We start from the raw sequence: 27612 nt of genomic DNA on the forward strand, positions 1-27612 counted from the left end.
TTTTTTTGTCGCCGAGTTTATAAAATCGTGCTCACGAAACGTGAAAATCCCTTCGAAGCAATACATTGAACGGCGTCGACGAATTCGTTGTACAAATCTCTATCACGTACGTCATACGTACGGGTGTAACGCACACCTCGACGCGCAACACCCTGTACAATTTATGCGGATGTAAAACGTACCTTGTACGCTCTTGCGTGCGTTACAGGCAATGGTTGTCAAGGTGTTGAGTACATGCATAGATGAACGGATACACGCACACCTATAGACGCATGCGTATACATATAATATCCGAAAGAACGGCCGGGACTCGCGACAATGCGAATTATCGCGGGACACAGAAAAGGGCGAAAGAGAGAAAAACGAGAAGAGAAAAAAGTGGGAAAAAGGACCTCGTGCGAGGGAGTAAGAGATAGATAGATAAAAACGGATAGACGGATAGATAGAGAGAGAGAACGGGAGGGTAGAGCAGGGGCGGCGGGGAAACGAGTGAAAGGGCGAAACGAGGGGGTGGAAAGGCGAAGGATGAAAGAGGTGGAGGAGGCGGCGGCAAGGCCCGGTTTTTAATGCGAACTCCGCGCACCGCGAGCTCTGTGTTTTACATAGTCGAGGGTTTGTTCCCCTCTTTTTCACAATCCCCCTGCCGCCCCTCGGCGCCCCTCGGCCCCCGCGCCTCGTCAAGCCGCGCAGACCTTCGAGCAAAGAGGGAAATGAAAGCGAAACTGTTCAGCAGAACTCCCGCCCCCACCCACGCAGTCGACCAACCCCTCGCGTCGCCCTTCTAATTTTTCCACCCTTTCACTAAAATTAAAATCAATAGTAGCACCACGTGCCTCGTCGACCCCACCAGGAACACCACCCTCATCAGCCGAACCACCCCCGTCCTCCAGTCCTGTCACCCTTCTTCGCCTCCTGCAGCAGCGCGCGGAACGGAACTGTTTTTTGAATAGTATTGGCTGACATCCGCGTCGTTATACGTGCGGAACACATACCTCTGGGTGTTGCCTGTACGGATGAAACACAGGGTATAATGTATGTAGAGATTACACGAGTTGCGTATTCCATCGCATCATCCGCCACATGTGTGTCTGCGTACGTACGATGCGTACATGCGTATGTATGTACAACTGTGTGCGTATCGTAACGCGGCGGAAACACAGCGCGTGGAAGAAATTTGATGTAATGATCGACACGCTCGACGATGCAGGGTGGAAATTGACGAGTTTCGTAGAAAATTCATTTCCAGAATTCGTATTCGGAGTAGAATTGTTGCTGTTTTGTGATGAGCTTCTTAGGAAGGAGAAATTAGTTCAGTCGCGTTGAATGATCATTTTGCAATTAGAAAGTAGAAACGAGTGAGTACCGAGTATCGATATTATGTCAGCGAGCAGAACTCGATTCGTTCATTCCGTTCGCTCGAATTTCCTCAATAAAATCGATTACGCTTCATCGATTTACGTTGGCGCGGATTTGCCAGGTTTTCAAAACCGAGCTAGTTTTTGATCCGGACCGCAAGGTCGTGTCAGCTTTACTTGATGGAAAAAATGTTACCGATTTCTTTTTTCAATCTTACAATACCTGAGATGTTAAAGAAATCAAGCTGTGACCGAATCGTGTTGTAATACCGAGAGGTCAAGGTGTTGCGAAAGAACGAACTGTAAAATTCATTTTTGTCTTTCCATACGCTCATTAACTGACTCCGTTTCAAAGACCAAAATTATAAATGAATAATATTCCTGCTCATTGTCGTTGTTTTTTCCGATTCGCATAATTGTTTTTTAAATTAAAATGACGATGCATACAAATGAATTTCGAATGTTACCCGGTGTTGGTTCAGCCTTTATGCCGGAAAATGATGAAGCGGAGGGAAAAAATATTTGATCAAAAGTATATTTAAATATAATATATAGGTGCACGCGTAGCGTAATATGTAATGTATAAAGAAAATGAAATATAAACAGTTTTACACCGATCGCCTGAGGCGTACTCGAGACCTTTTGATCCGTGAAAAAAGATGGAGCTTTTTTCCCCTCTTTCCCACTCCTCCCTGCCGTAACCAGAGGGGGAGAGAAACCGCGGCACAAAGCACGACCCGGAAGTTTTTAAGCTTTATATTCGGGTCCATTCGGGACCCAGGTAGGTATATCCTTATTGCGCTGTATTATCCTCCACCACTGTGGAAATATCCTGCTAATTTACGAAAGTAGACGCGTCTCTCTCTCTCTCTCTCTCTCTTTCTCTCTCTCTCTCCCTTTCCGATTCTCTCGACGTTCCTTCATCCACTAGGATTCCTCCGGACCTCTCGGCATTATTTCGAGTGCGTAAACCCACCCTGTAGGAAAAAATAATCCCCCCTAAAAATGTGTGCGCAGAGCGTAAAGTGCAGACGCGATAAAAAAAAAAGTAAGACAATTTTCAAAGCAAATCTACAAAACCAAATTCAGCCTGACCGCGATCCATTCGACTCAAACACGCGATTTGCCTCCCTCGGAGTTGTGAACCCGCGTGGCGGATTTTTTTCGCCAACTTTTACAATCAGGTTCTGGCCACAGGTGCCGCCGAAACGGCGCGGTTTTTTTTATCGAGGGCCGTAACTTTTCGCGGCATCATGTCACGCCTTGCCGCGAGTGTGCGTCTCTAGGTACAACTTTTGATCCGCGAACGGAAAGAACTCTCACTCGCGCCTATATTTTTTTTCTCTCTCTCTCTCTCTCTCTCTCCTTTTTGTGCCAGATTTTACACGCGGCTAGTCCGTCACCTGTTGCCATAGTAACTGCTGCAGAACCGAACCGGGAGTCTTAAGCTCGGGCGTAGCGTCGCGGCTAGGCGTTAGGCTGTTTCCGGCATCACGCCGATCGGATCGCAAAGGGCTTGCCGTGTAATTGCAGGGTTGGAGAGAGGGCGCAGGTTCCTTCTTACGCCGTTTCCGTAACCCGAGAATTGACCGGGTAGACTCGCCATTATTTTTCCAAGCCTTGATCCCCGTGATCGTTGCACCCCTTGGGTTGGTCGCAAGCTCACATCCCCTGAAATTTTATATCATTGAAAATGCAAACACGCGAGGCTTGCAGACTATGGAGAATTTCGACATTTCGCTTGGCTTTCGTTCACTTTCGTAGTTGCAACTGTATTTCCGTGACGCGTCATAATTTTTGTTCGAATAATATCTACGTATACACGATTCACGAATCAAATATTAATAACTGCAAAAACTTGACATCGGATATTATTAACTTCCTCTTAAACGGGAGAACAAAAAAGAACATACGACAGTAATGTGAGCACAAATTCTTTGCAACAATTCAGTCTGCGTACTGCCCAAGTCATGTGTGGCCAGTTTTTTTCTAATTATAAGTTCACGAGCCAGTGAATTCACGGAATTGAGCGAGCGAGCTTAAAACGTCGGGAGTTGAAGCCTAGATAGATCGAGAGGTGAAGGACCCTTATTCAATTTCAATATTCTTTGACTCGCGATGCTCGTGATAACACGTTTGACGAAAGGTTGTAAAGCTACGCGGTATAAGGAAGGGGTGGATTTGAGTTAATTAGACAGGAAATTGCGAAAAGCTTTTGCACGAATAGAAAGGGAAGTTGGATCGATGTTCCTCTACGAGGACACGCGGATATTGCTGTATTATAAGCAGATTCTACGCACATGCAAAGACACGTGGTTCATGCTGGCGTACGTATAATTTACAAGATATGTAGGTCACGTGTTTTTGTCGCTCGCATTGATCAGCTGCAGTAGCAAGTGAAAGAAAAAACATCAACGCTTACCGTCTACGACGTGCGTTGTAGGACGGACTCGAGTCATTGCGATAAAAGTTTCCGAAACTTGAAAACGTGCCATTGCAATCAGTAATAAGGTAAGTGCATCAATTATTGACCCTTTTATTTTCCAAAATTATACATCGACTAAAATCAATTGCTAAAGGGACGCTAGTAATTTATTTATTTTTTTGTTATTTTAGAACCAAGGATCAAACAGATACGACCAAAAAAAGGTCGACAATTGGGAGAGGGCCAATAACTGGTACACTTACCTCGGTACTGTTAGAGTAACAGGGCCAAAAAATTTTGTTCAATTTTGAAACGCAACTAAAACTAATATTCAATACTTCTTACGTATATACGGTACCTCGTTCGATAATTGTTAGTCTTGAAAGTCGAACGCTTCATCCTAATTTGATTGCTGCGTTCTAATAATAACCGACGATCGGTTTGAATCAAATAACTTATCAGCATTCTAATTTAATTTTGTAGGCGTCAAAAATAGCGCCGTCCTTTTTCCCGGTGTACGATTTACCGTCGATTTGGCAATATACGTATAATAAAGGATCGTTGCCGGATTTGTCATCGGGGGTTAGACGTCGGTACGCAAGTACACAAATTATACATATATATATATATATATATATATATATATATGTACGTACACACACGTGATGCGTAACGCGTCAGAGAGTCGAACCCCGGAGGAAAATGGTCTGGGCAAGGGATCCCGGCCTCGGACTCCTCGGCAGCTCTGCCGCCGACTAATTAGATGACCCGGCTCGTTAACCGGAATCGGAAGTTCTCCGTCAATCTTCCCGCCCCTTCCATTCATCCTCCTTTGCCTCCGGGTGTAGGGAAGGCTGGCGTAACAGGTAAGGCACGGTCGGCCGGCGAAGCATACAGGTGGCCGTCGTCGACCGCCTCCACCTCCACCTCCACCCCCGGCAGCGTCGTCGCGGCGAGACGGGCGGGTGTGGGAGTCTGGGGTCGGTCGGGTCTGTCGGGCGCGGGTTGCGGGCATATGTTTACAAACACGGAGGGGGAGGCGAGGGGCTGCGCTGCGAGGGCATTATCGGGTAAGATGGCGAGCGAGAGGGAGACACCCGGCGAAAGCGTGCCGTCGCCTCGCGGAGCACGTATCGGAAAACCCGTCGGGCGCGAGGAGAGCGAGAGAGAGAGAGAGAGAGAGAGAGAGAGAGAGAGAGAGAGAGAATGAGAGAGGGAGGAGGGGAGGGAGGGGGGTGAGGTGAGGCCGAAGCGTGCCAAAGGCGACTCCGCCGGGGGGTGGAATGCGGGGGCGGACGGAGAAGACGGCAGGAATCGGAAGTGGTCCCGTCCTCGTCCGACTCGCGTCTCACGCCTCGAATCGCGCCATCCCCTCGAACCGAGTCCGACGGATCGGGTATTCGGCCGACGTAAACAAGCTTGTTGTTGCCGGATGGTGGCTCGGCGGGATACCTTCGACGATAATTTTACCGCCAATTTTTTTGATTGCCCCAATTTAGCTAGTCAACCCACCCCGCACCCTCTTCGCCTAGCCCCAACGTTCGGACGCTCATACAAGAAATTTACCTACCCCGGATTGGTGGCCGAATCGAGGTCAAGCTTTTACAGGAATAAATCCACCCCCGCTTTTCTCTATTCGCTTCCGTCTGATTTCTCGTTTGCGTCTTATTTTTCGGACTCTTACAACGTTCGTATAAATTTACTTCCTGGTATATAATATGCGGATGGCACGAGTAATTTAACGCAATTCACGATCCTTCAACTCCTGTGTAGGTAACTGTAAGTCAAGGAATATACGAATATTAGGGTGGTTCTTGATTTTGGCTTGGAGAAATTTTCGTCGGAACGACACCTCGAACTTGTTGAAATTTTTTTAAAAATAATGTGCATCGCTAAGCTTGGAATTGATTGATCCTCAAGTGAAAAGAAAACTTTTATGTTTGAATTAATTTTACCGAGTCTGAAAGTCAAATTGTTTATTGAAAAATGTGAACAATCTTGGACTAAAAGTGTTGTTCTCTTCGCATAGTCTAATTATGAATTTTATGCCACGTTTGATGGTGAATTGAAAAATTAGGGTGGCTACAATTTTGGAAAGTTGTCGGCACCTATTTTCGTTAAATGGTGATCGAGATAAATTTTTCTTGCTTAACATATTTGCAATCTAGAAATAGATCTTACGAGCATAATTTATGCGATAGTAACAATTATTGCTGAATCGTTCGTTAAAGACGTGACTCGACGTTTTGGAAAATCAAATTTGCAAAAGCTTGTCTCGTCCGAAAGTCTTGCGCCTTGTGCAAGCTCTGCTTCAAATTGTTAAGAAAATTGTGCCGCGCTCCTTCCGAGTAGCAAAAATATAATCATACAAATTGGAATAACAGAGATCAAGAAGGTTGTAAGAGGTTTGAAAAACAAGCGCTGTTCGTATGATAGATATTTGACGGTATTGAGTTGTGGAAAATTGGGCCAAAGTGAGGAATCGCGAAACTCGACAATGCACGTCGTTAACGCCACGCGCAGTTGCGGAATAAATCGGGACGGCGATACATATGCTCCGAGATCTCGGGAATAAGTCGCTGGGGGCAAAGCTCCGTGGCAAGAGGATGCCTTTGATATCCACTTAAGCGAATGTAACCTCGAAGACGATGGAAGAGAGAAGGAAGAAGCTACTCTACGCGTCGTCCAAGGGCTGGTGCAGAGCCGCTGAATTGTAGTGGCCGAGGGGGTTGACGGAATCGGAGGAGCGGGATGAGGAAGGCTGAAGTACGAAATTAGAGAGGAGAGGGATGAGAAAGGGCTGTAAAAAAGGGAAAATAATACATCAGAGAAGCCTCAAGGATTTCTGCTCCTCCTCCCGCGGAAGCGTATCGCGGATATTCCGCGTGTGTGAACAACTGCGGGATGAATGTCTCTGTTTAGGGGATGTAAACGAGCCTGTTATGCCCGCGGAACTTGGGCCAAACGAAATTGTTACCTCCTCATTATTGTGTACATCTTTTACCTCGTCGCGAGGAAGATCAGATGATGTTATCTTCGTGTAGAACGCGCTCTTTGTATATATTTGTGTGTATCTGGAGCGATAGTTGGAGTACGTCGAACGAGGAGCCGTTAGCCACGCAACTCTGACACCTCGACGTGTTAGATCGAATTCCTGTACACCTGTACCTTGTAAAATTCGTATAATAAATCCATTGGAAATTATACAACGTCTCCGATTTCGTTGTTATGACAAGCTAACGAAGCACGCGTACCGTTGTATTCGTACGCTTTGGTGCCACTTAGCTTTCTCCTAATTGCACCCTTCGCGCATAACAACCGTCGTTTCAATAAACACACGTTATGCTTCCAAAGTTGAGCAGTGAACGCGAAAATGCAAAATATTCGAGTCATGAAAAGTAGAGAGAAAAACAGCTTTACAGAATAAAGTGAAATGAATAAAATAAAAATAACGAGAAGACGAGAATTCGAACCGCAAATCAGCTAAGCGGTGAAATTCAAAAAGCAAAATCTTCGCTACATTTATAAGCTACGATTTGAATTTTACATTGTCCCGAAGTAGTCAGAATTCGTTCGTTTCTTTGCTTCGGTTTCATTATCTCCACGCCTTTCGCAGCTTTTCTCTTATTTGTACAAAGTATCAATTCACCCGACTTTCTGACCATGACAATTCTTCCCGCGGCGTTTAACCCGACTCCTCTTTGCGATCGTTGTACTTTTATACCTGGCACGTTTCCCCCATACATATCGAAAGAAATTTAGACGATTTTATGTAATAATTACGCCCAAACTCGATCGTTACGGTATAATGAGGGACCGGTTTAACTGTTTCGCAATAAAATTCCGGGAAATTTTATTCATTCGTTTTAACGTTCGCAAGGGAAATTTCGAGCGAAGATTATGCCTTGAACGGTTTATAGACCGGAAAGATCGTGTAATGAATTATGCGGAAAAAGAGAGAGACGCCTTCGAAGGAGAATTGAAACGCGTATATTTCCAAGGTGCATTATTGTGCTTAGGCGCACAACACGTAGAAGAATACAGAACGCATCCAGCTGCTCGTTGCGTAATTTTCTCTTTCTCGTTGATAATGGATCTCGAGATTTAATCATGCTGCCTCGATACGGAGTGACGAATGTATGAACATATGTTTTTCGGTACACGAATTGAACTTGACGCGGTATATCTTTACCCAATATCATCCTTCCCGATACCTCGCGCGTAGGTATTTGGAACAAGAGAGTTTCAAGAGATGCCGATTTTTCTCGCTCTCATAATAATACACACATCCATCACCATCGGTACAAGCCACAGCGTTGTGACTGCATCAGCATCAGCGGCAAAAGCAACGAGGCTCCACCGATAACGACGTTATCTTTTTCCGATCGTAAACGGACTTGCGCCCTCAGGATTTAACGGGTCTGGTTATACACATTGTACAGACCTATACAGGGCGTTGCATATCGCGTCGTAAAATGACACGTTAAAATGTCGATATACCGCTTTAATATTTCATAATGAAAAATGGCGTCGACAATAAAAGCCTGCGCGAACTTTCGGCATTCGTTAATGTTATGAAATGTAACCACCCCCTCCTGTCTATTCCCCCTTACGCCCCTCCGCCCCTCGCCCGCCGCACTTCCTCTTCCTCTTCCTCTTCCTCTTCCTCTTCCTCCTCCTCCTCCTCCTCCTCCTCCTCCGCCTCATCCAACGCCAACGCTCCAGCTGGCTCCGCGAGTTATGCCATTCCGGGGTCGCCTCCCCACCAGTATCCACAATGCGATGGGAAAGGTATTGATTTAAAAGTACATTCGTGTTTTCATAATGTTGTATCTGTACCTTTGCCTCCCCCGCCTCGCCGGCTCCGTCGCTTCCTCCCTTGTTCGCCAATCGCCACCCCCCGCGACCCGCGAACCCCGTTATCACCCCCCGCACGCCATGATCCTTACTCGCGGATGAAGATGGCACCGTGTATACGGAAAATAGTGATTTTTCTCGTATCAATTCGTCGATTTTTTCTTTTCGATTTTCGCCTTTTTTTTGTTTTTTATATCATAAATACCGTTTTGCGTTTTGCGGTATGAAAAATTCTTATTGCTACTTTCTTCTGTGGAACTCAATGCCTCTACTTGGAATTCGGTTTCTATCAATATTCCGAGATGGGTTTTCAGAGATTTCTCAGGAGAAATTGTGATACTGAGAGATAAAAGATATCAGGTTACCTTCGGGGTGCTTTTGTTTCTTGAGTAGATTTAACAACGATTTATTCTCTTTCGTACGCATGCATTTAGTATTTGAACTGTAGGTGAAACTTGGTTCTGTTTGAACTGCGTTCCTAAAAATACCGAGTCATCTAGTCGTTTCGAGAACTCGATTCGCCATTTTTAAAAAATATTCTCCACCTAATCGATAATTTTTTTTTTTTTAGTCACATTACTGTAAAGGAAAAACTAACGATTAAATCGCGTGATAATTATCACAAGAGTCAGGAGGTACGAATTCAAGGAAGCTGATAAACTTTAAATCAACGATTATAAATTTCTGTTAAAATAACAACAAACCACCACGAAAAGGGCATCAATTTCTTTTTTGAAAATTCCCCGTTATTTGACAAAGAAATCGCAAGCTAGCATTCGCGATTCTCTTGCGTGCGAATGGCAACATATTACGGACTATGGAATAAACATAATCTATCAATTAGCCCTTGATTACAGTTGCTCGTACCTGCCGTGTATTTAATTGCGGGTGTTAACGCGAAAGCGTAGGTGTGCCTGAAAAGTGAAAATACGAACGATGATACGAAACAAAGCACAAGGTACGGGACGTTAGCCTCGACTCATTCATCTCCGGTTACGATTTTACCCGATATACTAAGAAATAAATGATACGTATTATACAAGTCGAGGCAGCGATGCTAATTGCTGCATAGTAATGCGATCGTGTGTATTTCTATGCTCGTAGAGAGTTTCAAGTTCCTTGTTATTATTATTACCACAACGAATGATCCGCTGCAGTGCGACGAATGCCAATTATCGACTACTGCTGTCGGCGAATACGCGAACATTCGGAACGGGGAAAAATATTTGCGAGAATTGAATCGCGCGTACGAAGTTTGAAACGTAATCTAATACAACATGACACGCTCTGCAGAGAGAGAGAAAGAAGGAGAGAGAATCCTATAATCATCCCGATGCCGATTATAACCGAATATACAAAGATTTTCGCTATAAATATAACACTGCAAAATGTGTGGGTGCATTTTAAATAAGCGCGCGGTGAAATTCGAAAAATTTCCTGCGGCAAAGTAAAAAGAAAATCAAATTTTTCACGATTCGCAGAAATGAGATGAGAGATAGAGGACGCGAGATTCCCGGAACGTGGAAAAAACTCGAGATGTATTTATACACCGGGCTAGGGTAGGACGGCAGGGGCTGGTTTCCGGAAGAGCCTTCGAGCCCCTCCCTTTTGTATATCCGTGTACGTAAAACTGGGCGACAGGATCCGGGGAAGGGAGGGTGAAAGAGAGAGAGAGAGAGAGGGAAAGAGGGAGGGGGTGGGTTTTTACTATTGATTACCGAATTAAAAACGCGCATGCATAATTCAGTGATACTTCCTGACCGAGCTGTTCCGCACCAGGGGTCGGTAGCCGCGGGAAATATATTGCCACCCCTGCACGTTTGGTGAAAAAACAAACCGTCAGATGTCACGCACGGAAAAATCCGCGACGTGTCTTTGAAATATTCCCGCCTTTTCTATCGTCGATAACTTCACTGCAGTATTGTAATATCGCAAGGGACAAAAAGTGCTAAACTTTACGTTACAAGCTCACCGGATCTAAAGAAATTTAGAAGAAAGCTGCCTTCCCGCCAAATTTGAAGTCAAGATTTTTTACTTCTCTATCGAATCACGTTCGAATCAAATCACCCCTTTTAAATTCACTGCATTTCCTTCTTTTTTTTCTCTTTTCATTTTTGTAAAGCGCCTCGATGGTAGGTGAGCTTTTCTCTTATCCGGTGCGTTTATCAGCAGACAGTAAGGGTGGCACGACCCTCGAAATTATTCCAGGAAGCTTAGCCATTCGAGGGTGAGTTACCAAAGTGGAAAAATTCATAGGGAGAGAACGGTTCCGGGGTGTTTCGACTTTTGGTCAACAGATGTCAGCCCTGCAAGCTGTTCAGGTTGTCAACTCGTATTCCTCGAGGGAAATATTGTTCCACAATGTTCCGTCGATGGCGCAATATTCGGCCAATAATTTCCAAGAATATCGCACAACTTGTTCATTCTGTATAACAGTTGTGTGCTCGACTGATTTTACGGACTTGGGAAGTTATCGATATCATTTTTTGTCTACAAAGATTAATAATTTTTAGTCAAATTTGATCACCATATTGTATATCAAATACTTCCCGTCACTGAATTTTTTGCCAACGAAGAGGTTAACTTGGAACAGAAATCGTGAGTATCTCACAACTTGCGGAAATTCACCCAGATGGTCTCGCGCTCAACGGTGGAATCGTATTCCACGCTCTTTACTTGCTGATGAATATAAGTGGAGTGATGAAATAGAAGAATGACAAAAACGAAATTGAAATCCAGTTAAAAATTAACAAATTGTTCTTTTTGATAATATTCCAAATTTGCTTATCGATACCATTAGACCAGCCAGCCTTGTCTGATACTGTCGACTGCGTGCAATACGACAGAAATAATCAAGCAGCCAAATTCTTGGAATCAAAAGAAGAATTTTCTCTCCTCGTGAACGCTCGTTAATTTTCTTCTTTCTGTTTTTAATTTTTTACAGACAAACGATGGAGAACAACGCTAACACGAGCGTAAAACACCAGAAAAGAGGTCCGCAGTCATTTAAGCAGGCGGAAGAAGTCGGACTTATCGGCAGCAGGTAGGGTTCTCGGTCTTCACCCTTGTAGCTCCAAAATCTACCTTGACGTTTAGGGGTAAAGGAATGTTTACCGAATCTACAAATTTCCAGCGGATATTTTAAAATCTCAATTACCCGACAGACGTAAGGGATGGCAGCCTAGTAATTAGGGTAGCTTTTTCAAAACACCTCAAACCATAGACTATTGAGTCGTAACGGTTAGTTTCAGTCCCCCACCGGCTAAAGAAAAAGAAATAAATATCTCGGAGAGAAGGGCTGCATGGAGGTAGATTTCAACCCCATAAAAAGAATTTTTTCACCTCAGAATCTGGACCCAACCGGAACTGACGATACTGTTGCACGAGTACAAGAAACGAGAATTTCTATACGACATGAAGAACGTGAACTACCGCAATAAGTTCGCGCGTGAACAGGCGCTCAAGGAAATTGCGGATATTTTGTGCAAAGTAAGGCCACAAACAACCGCGATGGACGTCAAACTGAAATTCAATATTTTGAGAACTCAGTATCACGCCGAGTTGTCGAAAGAGAAAAAATGCGCCGAAAGTGGAAAGGTATGAAAACGCTTTCTGTAACATTTTACCCAACAATTTTGATTCTTTCTTGTTGTTTTTTCCCATGTAAGAAGGAGCAACAATTTTTTAACGTACCATGATCGATTTCGGGATTTCATGGATATGCCATTGTGAGATCGCAGAATCGTGTATCCAACACTGCGGCTAATTTTTATGCATACGTGTGTATAATATATTTTCAACAGTTTCACTTGTCAACCCTTTGGTTCATGGATCACATAAAATTTGTGAGAGGTCATAATCGTCGTGAAATATACGGCAGGCGTGAAAACGAATCGTCGTCGGACAACAAAAGTTTTGAGGTATGCACATACACCTAGATGTGTAATATTACCATGAAAAAAAATGTTTGCCCAGCTGTGTTAATCCACCTAAACTCACACACGATTCGCACAGACGACTTACTGACCTTGTGCGATTTTTTAACGGGAGTTTTTCTCGTAGGACCATTTAATTAAGATAATAGTTAATTCCGAAATATTACGGATCCTGATACCGTTTGCGTCCTAGCAACTGCCTCAGGTCAATTACGAGGATCAGGCCAGTCTGTCCGAAGATTGCTTCGTGGAAAATGACGAGAAGTACGATGAGTTTGAGGACAAGGAGGCCAGCAACGCGGAGGATCCGTTGTCCACGTTAAAAAAACGGCCAACACCGTCGGATGTGAAAACGGAAATGGTGTTTCTGGACACGGAAAGCGAGATGACGTCCGATTTTCTCGACGACAAGGAGGACGAGGACGACGGATCTAGTCTGCCGGTTATCAGCTCGGCGACGTCGACCTTGCACCAAAAGAGAAGCGGAACAACTGGCGAGGAAGGCGAAAATCCCCGGAAGGCCGAAAGCTCGAACGAAGCCGCCAAGGAAAGTTCGGTTCGAACTTCCGAGGAGGATCTATTCGGGCAAATTGTTGCGAAAAAATTAAAGAAGATAACCAACCCGAGAAAACGCGCCGATGCGGAACTAAAAATATTTAGCATTTTACACTCGGCTTTCATCGACGAGCTCGATACGTGAATAAAAATTTTTTTTAACTAACTATTTTATGTATTTAATTCCCGAGTAGTCATAAGGCGGCCTATGAACTTTAATTTTCACTTTTTTCTTCCACGTGTTTTTGTTTACAAAACTTCATAAAATACTCCGAGAATAAATCAACCGGAGTGAAATTTTTGTCTATAAGGGAAGTCGGGAGAAAATAATAAAATAATATCAATTATAAATTATAAGTGTACAGAACTTTTGGGGAGAGTGAGAAAGTTATGCTTTAATCGAAGTATGACTGACAATGAAATGTTTCGAGCGATAAATTAAATGGGACGTAATAAGCTTACATTTAACTATAATACAATACTTTTCACCTCGCAAATTCTCTTTGGTAAAAAAATTTCGGTCAGCTACACATGCAAATGATGAACTTCCAGTAATACCATAAAATGAGGTCAGATATCCAAGGGTTTTTGGATCATCCAAGTAAGCTGAAGCAATTCAAGTAAAAAAACCCGTCAGTCTCTTTTTTTTTTTTTAGAAAATTAAGGAGAGTTTTATACTCCTGTTCCATAATGTACCATGCTTTCTTGATAAGTAAGGAAAGAGTACATGCAATGCGTTTACTTACCTTGTCGTGTTGGATGAATGACGATCAAGTACGAAGATGGAGGGTGGTTAACGTTATACTGATATTTAGTCATTTATTTTGCAAAATAAACTGACATGTATAATATGGTATACTTTTGGAAACAGCAGAAATGAATGTTTACTTTTTATTTCCCCCTATATTTATATTTATGGTAATAGCACGACAACAATGTTACTTTCGTATTTCGATCCATACCTTGTCACGTTTTTTAAAAAACGAAGAGGAGAAAAAGCAACCCAAAACAAAGATAAACTTAGGTAACCCCGAAAAGCGGAAAAAAAAACAGCAATAACTCGGATATTGCACAAATGTTTTAAAAAATTTAAACGAATTATATATAGCTATTCAAGCTTCAGAATTTATAAATATATACGTTATAATGTAAACGTTAACGATATTTTTGAGAGCGTTTTCCACCGTCGCGCGCACGCGCGTAAAATTGATTGGCAAAGTGTATAACAATCCCAAAAATATCGGAAACTCGATTGCGCTTACTAGCTAATAGTAAGATTACCGGAGCTTAATAGCTTCACTTCTTTTCACGGTTGCATATTACACCAATGAAACGTTCGCGAACCACAATTTCCAAACCGTCATTCGTTAAATCGATCGATATTCAAAGAAACCGATCGTACAACGACGAATGACGAATGATCGAAAATTGGATCCTCCTTCGACGTAGACTTTCCGAGTAACGATCCGTCGATACTCGAGCGTCTTGCCGCCCTGATACCCCCTCAAAAGCTTCATAAGGGCTCAACCCTTGCGGGGTACGAAGGGCGGTAAACTTCCCTAATATTACCCACTAACGATAAGATTATAATTAATTGATCATATGGAACGGCTGAGTGATGGAGCGGTTGGACTCCGTTTCGTAAGATTTAGTTTACATACTAAGTTTACCCGGTTAAATGATGAACTTTATCATTACCCTACGTCTATGCCTGTATATTAATGCATACAGTATACAGTATACCTGTGTATGTGGATATTTTCCACGCTAGGGTTGTACAGGTGAATTTTTGTTCGTATTTTCCTTCCTTTCTTCGTCTGTACTTCACTTTTGAAATATTACAACACTCCCATTACAGATATACCGCGAGCCGGCGTTTTTTCACGAGGTATTCGCAGCTCGGCGTACCCAGAATATCACGGTGTTAAAATTAGACCGCGATTATTGCGACGCCTCATTCTCAAATACGCGCCTTCGAGTCGCCCTTCCGCTGGTGCAATTTACGTCTAACTACACGGACTACGATCATAGCTGACACAATTTTATTTTCGACTTTTCGACGATGTCCTTAGTCGATAATGAAAATTGACAGAAAACGGAATGAAAATTAACCATAGCTATGGGAATGAAAAATTATGGATATTTCCGTGCAAAATCTCTTTCACTTCCGAAAAAAAAACTAGCAAGAAAAGAAATTCTGAAAAATTCAATATCGTACTAATTAGTTAAAGCTACGCGAGCTAGATATTGCCGGCTGGAAATAAATACACTTTTATTGTTAAACGGAACGTTCGCGGATATATTCGTAGGCGGGAATACGTATAGACGATAGAAGGTGTAACATTTTTATTTCAATCACGTGGCTTATGATGCTGTGAGTTGGAGAGATCGAACTTGAAGATGTTTTAATGAAATTAACGACATGCGGAAGTGACTGAGAATTTTGCGCGATTCGAAGAAATAATAATTATCACTCGTTTAGGACAAGCTATGCGATATAAAATCTACAGCCGCCCGTCATACTCGTATCTCACTATCTAACGTCGGTATAACCCAAATGCCTTCGCGGATGCAGCAACATCTACACTCAGTTCTACACCTAAAATTGTATTTTACAGTTTACATTTAAACACACAGTAGACATATCTCTTAGCTTTACGTACTACGAGATAATAATTATAGTGTATATGAATATTATGCGTATAAACAGAGATATATTTGTATATGTACTTTATAAACGAATTCTGCCAACGGTATGTGCAATGTGAACAAAGTGAAAAGCAAACTCTACTCTAACCTTCGGATAGTGAAATTTATCCATCTCTGATTGTGAATCAAGGATATCACAATAAGCGTAGGATTCTTGGATACATTTTGAGCGATTCTTGAAATGCTGAGCAATCTTCCATTGTGCGATGAGCAAAAGTAAATTACTATATTCAAGATTTATGGTCGATCCCAAGGAAATGAAGATTCAATACTGCGAGCAGCTCTTGTTTATAATTTTTCGGTTGTAATCGTCGTCACCGAGCCCCTCGACTATAATATACGTATAGACGTACTTATGACAATATTTCACAACAATAATAATTATACACGAATAACAGCGATAATAACGTTACTAATCTTTCAACGCAAGTGTATAAAATCTGAAACTTCCATAACATATGTAGTCAGCCGGCAACTTATGCGGTTATACGATGTAGATTATTATATAATCATGTCGCTATTTAATGTTGTAATCATAGGTAACAACAGCAATAATAATAATAACAATAATACTATACATATGATGATAATAATAATAATAATAATAATAATAATAATAATAATAATAATAAATGTATATTACGTGTACTGTTTTATGTTTAAAAATCTTAAGGAACTATTTTGGCACTAGAATCCACGTCGTGTGACCTTAAGCCTGCTTAAGAATTTTAGTGTAATATCGATCTTAGCAGTTAAGAGTATAATACCGAGTTTAATTAATACTGATTGGTTATATTTTTAGTCATAATTCTTACTCGCTACAGATATAACATGTATACCTATTATTGTTAGATACTGTAATCTAAAGTCACTGGTTTACACATAGCAATATAAATATTCCGTCGTATAACCTGCTATTATACGGACGCTTCTGTTACATACTATCCGCCGGTTTTGATCGTGCTATAAAATTCTCTTCTAACATTGGTGCAACATTCCTATAATTATTATAGGTATTTAAAATTGCTCGAAGGAAAAGCAAAAAACTATTCTTATATATTGTGTGTATTAAAAGTTTTTGTTAATATTAATTCACATCTTTCCTTCACTTCCCTCTTATTATTATTATTATTATTCTTATTATTTTTTGTTCCATATATCAATATCGTTCTTTGTTCTACTTTTCATTCACTGAGCTTATTCTTCCGTTTCGTGAAACAGTGACATTTTTTTTTTCCCTTGCCAAATGTATACTCAAAAACAAAAAATAAGAGACAATGAAAATGTATTTTTGATCTTCATTCGCGAGAATACCGACGCGGGATCCGATACATCGTAAGTCGCCAACCGGTATCAAAGAATACGATTCTACGATTGCTAATAAGAGTCGTATAATTCAATCATCCGGGTAAGTCTTCAGGGTTTTCCTAATCGACACCAATAATTCAACACGACAAGATAAAAGCCGAGGATCCTGCGCGAGCTTTTTCGTGTAATTACATTCCTCTACAACGATTAGCTGATCATAGTTATCAGCGCCATATTGGTTATCGACGTTGGAATTATACGTCGGATCCCAGTAGGTACCGTACAACCTTTCAAATAAATTAGTCAGTCGTAATATTGGTCATAGACCTGCACGCTTCAATTGTCCCCCATCCATTATGTCCCGACCGATTGTTCTCCCGCAGGAATTGAGGCGTTGAAAAATTAAGTAGAAGGTAGAAAATAAAAAATAAAAAATAGAACATAAAAAAAAAAAAAAGAATAAAAACGAAACCGCAGGTACTGGCAAAAGAGCAAAGCTCCTCACTTATGCACACACAATTACGCAGCGTAATAGAACGCGCCGCAAGCACGAGACGACGACACGGACAGAGCCTGGGTGTCGTCGGAGCGCGGCGCGTTCGTTAGCAGCCAATTGTTCTCGCCGTTGTCCACGGAGTCTTCCGACTCCCAAGGCTTATATGCCGCAAAAGGCTGGGTAGGTGCCTCGACGAGTGAATGAGAGAATGAGAGAGGGAGAAATGAAGGGCGGAAGGGTGGGAGGGAGGGAGGGAGGAAGAGGGCGGTCATTAGGCTGCATTGTCGAGGCCGGTTTAAAGCTCCGTGCTTTCGCCGCTAGTCGCTGAATGCATTTTCGCAAGATTTGACTAATCTAGCCCCGCGCACGGGCACCGCGACGTTTCGCGTGATCGCCGGAGAATTATGAACCGCAGAGTTAACGCCCGGCGTCGTTAATCCCTAGACGCGAGGTACCTGCGGCCTTTCGAAAAGCTCCCGTTTCACCTGGTCCACTCGTCCCGAATTCCCTTTATTGCTCCCTTTTGGGTTACTCCGCTCCCCGCACTTGATCATCTAGTCTGTCCGAGCGACGGAGCCTTTCACCGCGTACCCTCTATTCTATTTACCTACACCTCTAAAACGCCTCCCTTACGAACTACGCGTATCACCGCCACCAGGGACGCTCAGCCCTTACCGACCCCCATCTTGATATTAACTCTCCCTTTTCTCCTCTATCGGACTTACCTCGTTCTTCAATATTTCGAACTTCGGACTGAGACCGGGCAGCATGTTCTTCGTCGTAGTTTTTATCTGGCTGTATATGTCGAGGGACTTCTTCCTCTCCAGCTCCAGGTTCTCCTCGATCAGTCGGGGCGGTATGCTCCCCGATCGTCTGTGGGACGGGACGAAGGTCGCGGCGCTTTCGGCCCTCTGTTCTCTCGGTGATTCCTCCTTCTTGTGGTCGGGTGTCAGGGTGCCGTTTCCCAGCTTCCGCTGCTGCTCTTGGAAGGTGTCCTCCTGGGTATCCTCCTTAAGGAGAGCCCCGGTTATAATCGGCTTCGTTGTTTCTGGTCTGCAAAACTCTATCGACAACGCCTTCTGCTCCATTATCTCGAGCTTGTTCGGAGTCGAGCCGTTAACCTGCAAATTCGGGTTCGACTTGACCGTGTCCGTAGAATTGCTCGCGTCCGTCGAGTCCTGGTGCTCCATCGACGAGCTCGTCGAGTCCGTCGAGTACTCGACGTGGCTCTGTTTCTCCAGTGTCATCTGTACCTGAAAGGAGAGGTGTAAATTTAGGGAACTGCCCCGGGTATTGATCGTTTCGCCAGTTTACCACCGCGGTAGCCGATCCGTGTTAAACGGGGTCAGGAGCTTCTGAATATTTCATTCAAATTAATCCGACCAGTGCACTCACGCTGTGCTCCTCAAACTCCCCGTTCTTTTCGAAGCTCATTGACTTCGGTTCGTCTACCAAAGTCTGGTCCACGTCCGGGGATTTCTCGAACTCCACCCACTTCGAACCGCCCTCCAATTCCCCGGCATGCCTGTTTGCCGGATCGTCAGTCTCGTAACCCGCGTAGACCGGATACCCAAAGTGACCCGATTGGTACTCCAGCTGGTTCCCGTAACAGTAGCTCGGGTTCGCTGATCCGGGACTCGATACCGACAAGTCGGATTGGGATAGGCCGGTGTTCGTGCTCCCGAAGATCTTCGTGTTCTCCAATTCTGAAAATCACCGAATGCATTTCGCGAACGTCGCAAGAGTCGTCGTTCCCGATTAAGGGACTGCAAACTACGGGAGTCGCGTCGATTTTTATCAACTTACCAGCATTATGACGATCGTCGGCGGCTTCTTCGCGGTGGACAAGAGCCTGCTGATCGGTGACGGTGGGTCTGACGTCGTCCGCCGATCCCTTGTTCGCATCGGCTTCGTCGCTCTGGTATTCGGGTTGGACCTCGACGATAAACGAGCATCCACCGTCGTTGTACTTGTGATTGTTCGCGTCCTCCATCGTGAGCTGAAAATGCGTTGGAGTGAAATACTAGAGATGGAGAGATGCGCATAAATGGGAAAACTACTCGTCGGCTGTGTCATTTCTCCACGTGTCCTAGCGCGCATCTTCGAGCCTTGGAGCCAAATGTAGGGTATCTCGAAGTCGTTAGAAGGCCGTAAGCGGTAATGACGTCACGCTTATCGCCCGGAGTCGAGCGAATAAAAGTTCACCTCGTCACAGGAAGACAGCATAACGTATCTTCGGGAGGACATCGTTGCGTTGGAGATATTCGTGCTCAGTACGAACGTCGCATAAGATTTTGCACTACGGTAGCTGTAGGAATTTCAGCCGAGAGTTGACAGCTGTATGAAAGTTACCAATGCTCGTCCATACTCAAAAGTCAAACGATTCGCGCGGTGACAATGCGTCTTACGTGATTATCCTCGTGGAATAGGGTGCGGAACATAGCTAAAGCCGTTTTCTCGGGGAGTGGAAGCAATTTCTTCCAAGATCCGTCGAGCTAATTGAGTTTCCTTTGAACTCACAGCCGAGTGTCATTCAGTTAGCGCAATTACGAACTGTAAACTCGGGCGCCTGTATATTTGTGCAGGTGTGGCTCCAGGGACGGTGTGTGTAGGCACATGTAACTACGAAAGTTTGAACAGATTTTAATGATTAATCAGGTTTGCACAAAAGATGAACCCTGTGAAACCTAATTAAACTGTTCCATTGTTTCAAACGGGCGACGACGAAAGGCCAAATTGTGATTTAACCGAAAATGCATCAAATGTGCGATTGACCGTCAACGACTTCAACATGGGTAAAAATTGACAACTGGGAATACAACATCTCTTCAACAATCCTTCGATCTCGTGACAGACGAGCATTTTGAAAACGGCAGTGAATGATGGAGTTCAAAGTATAGTGAAATCCCGTCAAGGAGTGTGTGCACGGAATGGAAAGGTGCCGGGCATGATGAGTTGGTCGGAGCGTCAAGTGTCGTACAGATCCTGCATCTTCGCCGTGCATCGCGTCGTGACAGCGGTAGGTATGTAACTCGAACCGAGGTAAGAGGCACCGCCAGACATATCGTAGAGTGTCGTTACGTAGTCCCGTCAAGTGGACGTCGAAAGATACCTCTGAGCTTTGTACCCCGCTGACAATGCCTGGTCGCTGATCGATTCGGCCTCTTCACTCTAGTGGCCTGCAGGCGCTGCGCCTCGTCAGCCGGCCAGATAATCGCCAGCTAATTAGCTTGCGACGGTTAACCGTGTTACCGGCCTCTCCGTGAAAACATCTTGATGGGGACGGTGGATTCAGCGATGAACTGGGTTCGCTGGCACCGTCCAAGGAACCCGGAAATCCGTGGCGGTTTATTACGGAGAAATAAATACCTGATGGGACTTGATCCACCCTCGTTCCGAGCACCCTGTTCCTCAGGAGGCATTGCCTTATTACTAGGTATACGCAGGCCAGTATATTATTATGTAAATCTCTGAGCTGAACGGCCTGAAAGTGAAGAAAACTCGTCGGAAATTCGAGGAAAATACTCGCTTAGCGGTGCCTACTTCCCATTAGGCTCTATAAGGAGTTTCATTAGTGCAACATCCCACGCAACATTGGGCTATCAGCCTCGCCACAGTTTTGTCCCGAGGATCCGGCCCCGTTGGCGGTAACGGGGGAATGAGATTAGGGTAAGAAATTTGGGGTTACGATGGGGTTAATGATTCTTGACAAGCGGTGACAAGCCCCATGTAATCCCTGGGAATGGTGACAGCTTTCGACAATCCGGGTCGGAAGTACATTGAGAGAGAAAATTTCGTGCAGTGCTCGAACGCTCTTCTTCGGTGTTTTCAACGATTTTTACGTGGTTCGAAAGGCATTTGAGACGAGGAACGACGTCTCTGCATTTATCCGAAGAGGGGTTCAAGATTGAAGAATGAAAAAAGTGAAATTTCCCCAGTTATCCGATGCAGCGGAAGCCGGCGAGAGTAGAAAATTGAGCAAATACACGTACGTTTGTCTCTGGAGACTTGACGTTTCGCCGTGAATACCTGATCAGAGAAGCGGTTTCGGGCAAATGAGAAACCTTCACTGCGCGAGTGCCTCTATTTTCGACTAAACCGTTCCGACGTTTGATTGTCCCGACGTTTTCTACCAGGGAACGAATGATTTTCCTCCAAGGTTTGATACAGACAACCCCGGGGGCCGGTGTAGTTCTCTAACGCATCGAACGTTGCCTCGGGAAATTGGTTGCTGGTTGCCCATTGCTTTTTCTCGCCTGAATGGAGTCCAATAAGTGTGAGCTTGTCCGACCGGTGTCAAAGGTGAATTGACACGTGTGATATTGGATTAGGTCAGCTTAGGCAGCGCCCGGTCGAGCAGCTACGTGCCGTTTTACACCGAAGGCCTAGCCTTCGTTTTTGAAACCAGTACGCTACACCCGGAAGAAAATGCAATTCAGGACCATCGAGAGACGCTTGCGGCGTTCGAGGCAAAAAGCATCCGCCTTTTCCCGTCTCCCAAATGATTTCTTACCCCTCTTTCCTCCGTTTCGACGATCAAATGGTTGTTCTTCAGAGTCAGGGTAATAATGTTTCCGTTAGCGTTTTTGCTCGTGTGATTCCCTGGTGACGTATATTCCGTGCTTCCGGTCAGCGCGACTTCCTCCATCACTTCCGTCTCGCAGATGTATCTATTTCCGTCAATCCCGTTGACCAGCTGCAAAAAGTGGAAAAAGAGAAAAGGTTAGCGAGAGTCAGATAAATTCGGTGAAAAATCGTTACGGACTGCATTATATACTGTACAATCAGAGCAGGCCCACTGCAGGGATAATATCGTTCCAGGATTATTGAATTTGAAAGATTTTCGCACAAGCACGGCTCGTTGAACAAGAAAAGAGAAAACGGAGAGGTGCGTATTTCTTTTTCTCTCGCCGTTTTTCCTTCGTAAAAAGGTAAAAAGGTTCGGCGCTTTTCCTTCGTACGATATACAGCGGGTCAAACAGCGAGTAAACACTTCGAATCCAAGAGCGGATCTTCATCGATCTCCGAACATCGCTGCAGAATGGAACTGAAGTTATAAAAGGATGAAGAAAAAATAAAAAAAAAAAAAAAACAAGGCTCCACAGCCAGGGGAGCTGGTGGCATCTTGCCGAAATACCCGCCTCTACACACACAGCCTAAGTTAACAAACTTGGCTATTTGTTCAGAAAATTATTGGCTTCTTTACCGTAGCCGGTTTCTGGCAAGACTCGAGACCTGCAGCCGAGAAGCTCGAGTCCAGGGGTTAGTCGAGAAGAGGGTGTAAAAGGCACGTCGAGATACAGTCACTCGCCTCGGGGAGAGAATAATGCGTCGTATATATTTGCAGAAATAAGTAAATACGCATACATACGTATATAGATATACAGCGACGTATGCGAGTCCCGTGTCCATTATGTGATTTATCGAAGAAACGCGAAGTTTCTGAGATAAAAGAACAAAGTTTTCATCACGGTAGGCTTGCTCGAGTGTTCGAGGGAGAGTTAAGTGTAAGAAAAAACCTGCCGGTGAGGGACAGCTAAAAGTTCTCCGCTCCCTTAATGACCCAACTAAATTAAATTTTACACCCTATTTTGATGGCCATGAGACCGGCTGGCGGATTTTTTTATTTTCTTTTCCTTCCAACTCATTATTTTTTTTTCTCTGTAGTTCCCGAACGAAAACACATCGCGTCGAAATATGGTGAGGATCTAGAAGAGATTTTATGTTATTACAAAAAAAGTGCTACTTTTTCCCTCTTCTCTCTAGTAAGAATGTGCGACGTGCTACGAAAACGGGGAAACATCGAAAATACCTGGAAATACGTAAGAACCAAGTTTAAAGTTTTTTTTTTTTCCTGCCAAGTGTTACTTCCGTGTTTTCCAATCTCGGTTCTCTTGTATGGTGCAGCTGTGTACGGACATATTTTCAGTCGGTGGCAAAATGCAGTCTAGCGGAACTGCGTGCTATTCCACCAAAGACGACACCGCTGGGGTGCACAGCTGGAAGATCTCAAGAACAAAAGCAGCTTCCTCGTTTTTGTCCTCACGGAGTTTGAAAGACACAATAAAAAGCTCGCGTAAGAAATTTGAATTTCACTTGAGATGTTCGCGGTACGCTAATTTTTTTTTTGTTTTTTTTTTTTTTACCTTAATTATTTAATGCAGATTATGATGTAGCCTAACTTCTACACCGAAAATATTATGATTTATTCCCTATTTCGTCAATCGCGTATATTAAACCTAAATTCGATCATCGTTGTGATAACAATTTGCAAATATAAACTTCAACGACTTTCATAGCGTGGGGTATGAATATTGTTAGCCGCGCGGTACATAAAATCAGCAAACTGCCCGGACTCCGAGTGAAACTTCATTAAAAACTTTATCTACTTGCGAAGCGCACTTATTTCGTCGACTCGAAACCGCATGCCCATCAGGCTGCGAGTTTTCAACAATACATTGTTAGGGACGAATTTAGTAATTTATCAGCGGGTATAAAATATCTCGAATTTTTCTTATCCCCGGAAAGGTGTAGGTGCATAATATAGAAGGACAGGGAAAACTCCGAAGCGTTGACAAGTTGCGAAAAATTTATTTCAGCTGGTTGATGGAACCGATTTTTTCTTTTCAGAGATGAAATATATTCACTGATTATTTTCATCGGCACGATATTCAGTTTCTACCGTCACCGTAAAAATTTATACGAAGATTCGCAGAAGCAGAAAGAAAGACAAATCTTTTCGAATCGAACAAACGCGGTTCAACGAAACAACGTGTTAGAAAATAGCACGTCCCTCGTTACTCGCATTAGGCGTGTCAAGCGCACGATTCGTAGTATAAATGAAGCAATTTTTCATTCCGTTAGCGGTGTCGACTGGAATAAAATGGGCAAGTATGAAATAAAAAATAAAAATAAAAATAAAAATGAAAGAAACTAAATACGAAAAGCTCGGGTTAGTCGACTTGCCCACATTCAAAGTTTGATCTTGATACGACCGATCGGGATTGATAGCGAAATAGGGAATTGGCAATTCGAGAAAAAGTTTACTCGATACTTGGAAATGTCTGCGGGGGGTGCGGCTAATGTCGTCGTAGACTAGTTCTCGATACTTCGTTCCAGGTTTCCATTTTCTTTCCTGTCGCCGGTATATAACACGGCGCAATCGAATCTATCTATACCTGCGGACCTATTCCGGATGGTTTACGGAGATTCAGAGGGCGGTTCTATCCTCCAAATTACGTCTTGCGGATCCGCCGGGGGAAGTGAAATTGTTGTTGGCAAACACCGATATCTATACGTCGGATTGTTTCGGCACTCGCTTCGCCGACAACCTTATATTACACCTTATACATTTTCCTCCGTAACGCGCGAGCTGTTCTATTCGCGAGAAGCATTCCTCCTCCCTCCCGCCCCCCGGAAACAGGCTAAAGTAGCTACCCCGCAGTTATGACCGAGGAAACCGTCGTCAAGGGAATCCGGTATACGGCATAATGAGAATCGCCGTAACGGCGATATTTCTTTGCGTAAAAAGCAGCTGTGAACTTTGAATAAATTTCTTCACTTGAGCCGCATCCTCAAACCCGCAGCCCCTGTCGTTTCAACAAAACAGAGTTTAAACTTCAAATCAGAATCCCAGCGTAAAGGTGATTCTTTCTTGTAGAACATATAACGAACTCTTTGCGAAATTTGCAATTTTTTTTTATATTTTTTTCTTTCCGTAAATACCGTGGTCGTTGATGGAGGAATATTGTTATGAATATTTTCTTTTCATCTTGAGAGAAGGTCGTGTGATAAATTTCGCGAAAGTTTAATATAACATAACGATTAGCGGCTGCACACAAAACGCTTCGTACACCGTTCAATTTGTTTCGCACGTTATATTATATATATATCTGGCGTTAAATACAGTCAGCACATTACGGAGGGTAATTCAGCATAGGTATCATTAACTGCTAACGAGTTAATAGTTACGGCTATCAACTTTTGTCATTTATGAATTTCACATTAATCTCGCACACGTACCCGTAACCTTAAGTATTTCTTCATATTTGCATTACGTACAGATATGCATGCGAAGTATATAAATATTATTCAACGTTAATTTAGGCTGACTAATTCATCTAGCCGAGAGTTGTCTGGACGCTTGAATATCAACGAGCCGAACGCCTTTCTTTGCCGGCAAGAAACAATCTTCTTAGTATTAAAAGAAAAAGAGGTGAAAAAATAACAAAAGAGTGGATGGTAAAAAATTTAGAATAATAATAAAAAAAAAAAAAAAACTTATACAAGCCCACTTAATATGGACGTTACACATTCGCGTTTGGCACAGAGCACCGGAATGAATATCAAATAGTGCCGACTGAATCGTAGAACAAAAACAGTACCTACCTCACTTTTAATTTTCTCATTTCGTCGTACAATTTTTTTTCTTTCAGAGTTATTATATTTTCGCACGAGTGATTTTTTTTTTAAATCGTCCATACAACTTTGTTGAATCTGCCGATAACTTACTGGATAAGAAATGTTTCCAACTTTGACGAAATGTACTAATTTTTATTCGTCATTCTTACTCGCAATTCGCGAAAAAAGAACTCAGTGCAGATTTCGTACGCGTTTACAGACAACGGAGGGAAGACGTGATATTCTACTTTGCGAGACCTTGACCGGTTTGAAGCCTGTTTGAATAACGTTTGCGCGTTCCTTTCACTGGTCAGAGGAAAACCGGTATATACATTCTCTACGGAAGACTAGCGCCAGACATAAGCTAGACACTCGTTAGACGGTACGGACAGATACGCTAGGCGCTATAGATGCCTGCTAGACGGCCAAGGTTAGCGTGCAGACAAGGTCCGATGAACGAGAGAGGGAGAGAGAAAGAGAGAGAGGGATGTAGAAAAGTCGGCCGACCGTTTGCGTTACGCCGATATATTACCTCATTCAATACGAGACGTAGAACGGAGTTTATTCCGAGTTGCAGAATTTACAGGCCTCGCGTAAACGGCGTATCCGCATCAGCTTCTCGAATCAGAAATTCCTCTTCGTAACGAAAGTGTTTCACACCGCTCTCGATGTCAATTTTATTCGGTGGGTACTTACGCGTCACGATGAGTGAGGGAAGAAAAAAAAAAAAAAAAACAAAACGAAAAATGAAGAGGAATTGCAAAAACTTATCCCGCTTATTAATATTTCATCAATACGTTCCGCGGATTCGATCAGCTGTATGATGATTCGGGGTAAAAAATTCATACCGTATTAAAGGTTTTTATTTTGATGGTTTTTTGTTGAAACAGGTTTAGATAAATGCTAGAGATACGCGTTTCTTGTCCTCATTAAACATAGGTATATATTTATGTATAATGGTACCAGCTGACAATCGAATCATGAATCACCCCAGCCTCGTTTGATTAAGGATGACTTATTTTTCCCCACCCACGAGAAAGGCGACGGGCTAATTGATTAATAAATTACTTATCACACCGTTACGAGCCCTCGTGAAACGGTGCCGACGATATTCGCTGAATTTTCAATTCTTCTCCTGACTCAATTATCAAGCAAGTGCGACGAACTAGTGTTATGCAGAGTGATATTAAGCGAACAACAGGTTTATTGGCGTTGTAATGAAGGTGTCAATTATGTTAACTCAACTTTTATTGCCTACCATAACGTAAAGCACACAACCAAGTCGGTAGCGATATCGAGAAACACGTAGGTATTACAGGTGCGATTCGACGCTACGTGGTTCCCTCTCTTTACTTTACTACTCACATTTATTATCAACGTGTGTAAATACGGCTGACAGAGTATCCGTTGAAAATAGTCGACGGCTTGCGGTGAGGGGCAATTAGTTTTTTGCCTATTCCCATCGTCGTTTTGCCACCGATAAATTTGATCCTGCATCAGAGAGTCGCGAATCATTGAGCGATCGCAACTGCTAGGTGTATTGAAAAGGCAATACGATCATTGCCGAGATGC

General features: G+C 43.4%; 2 protein-coding genes across 6 annotated transcripts in view; one reads left to right on the forward strand and one right to left on the reverse strand.

Moving 5' to 3' along the window:
- The window catches only part of LOC124176904, a 59136-nt gene extending 45166 nt beyond the window's left edge, over positions 1–13970 (forward strand). For 2 of the 3 annotated variants that reach the window (XM_046558767.1, XM_046558769.1), the window contains 4 exons: positions 11582–11680; positions 11985–12234; positions 12441–12557; positions 12766–13970. In XM_046558767.1, coding sequence (XP_046414723.1) covers positions 11582–11680; positions 11985–12234; positions 12441–12557; positions 12766–13272 — 973 coding nt within the window. In that variant the 3' untranslated portion in view covers positions 13273–13970. Of the gene's footprint in view, positions 1–11085; positions 11236–11581; positions 11681–11984; positions 12235–12440; positions 12558–12765 lie in introns of those variants that run through there. The other variant, XM_046558768.1, reaches the window with a different exon arrangement.
- A 344-nt stretch (positions 13971–14314) lies between these two features.
- Positions 14315–27612, reverse strand: part of LOC124176903 — a 108626-nt gene continuing 95328 nt past the window's right edge. For 2 of the 3 annotated variants that reach the window (XM_046558763.1, XM_046558766.1), the window contains 4 exons: positions 22154–22336; positions 19447–19639; positions 19036–19346; positions 14315–18893 (listed from right to left, as the gene is read on the reverse strand). In XM_046558763.1, coding sequence (XP_046414719.1) covers positions 18333–18893; positions 19036–19346; positions 19447–19639; positions 22154–22336 — 1248 coding nt within the window. In that variant the 3' untranslated portion in view covers positions 14315–18332. The remainder of the gene's footprint in view (positions 18894–19035; positions 19347–19446; positions 19640–22153; positions 22337–27612) is intronic. The other variant, XM_046558764.1, reaches the window with a different exon arrangement.

Source organism: Neodiprion fabricii, chromosome 2 (genome assembly GCF_021155785.1).
Source record: "Neodiprion fabricii isolate iyNeoFabr1 chromosome 2, iyNeoFabr1.1, whole genome shotgun sequence".
NCBI classification, from domain to species: domain Eukaryota; kingdom Metazoa; phylum Arthropoda; class Insecta; order Hymenoptera; family Diprionidae; genus Neodiprion; species Neodiprion fabricii.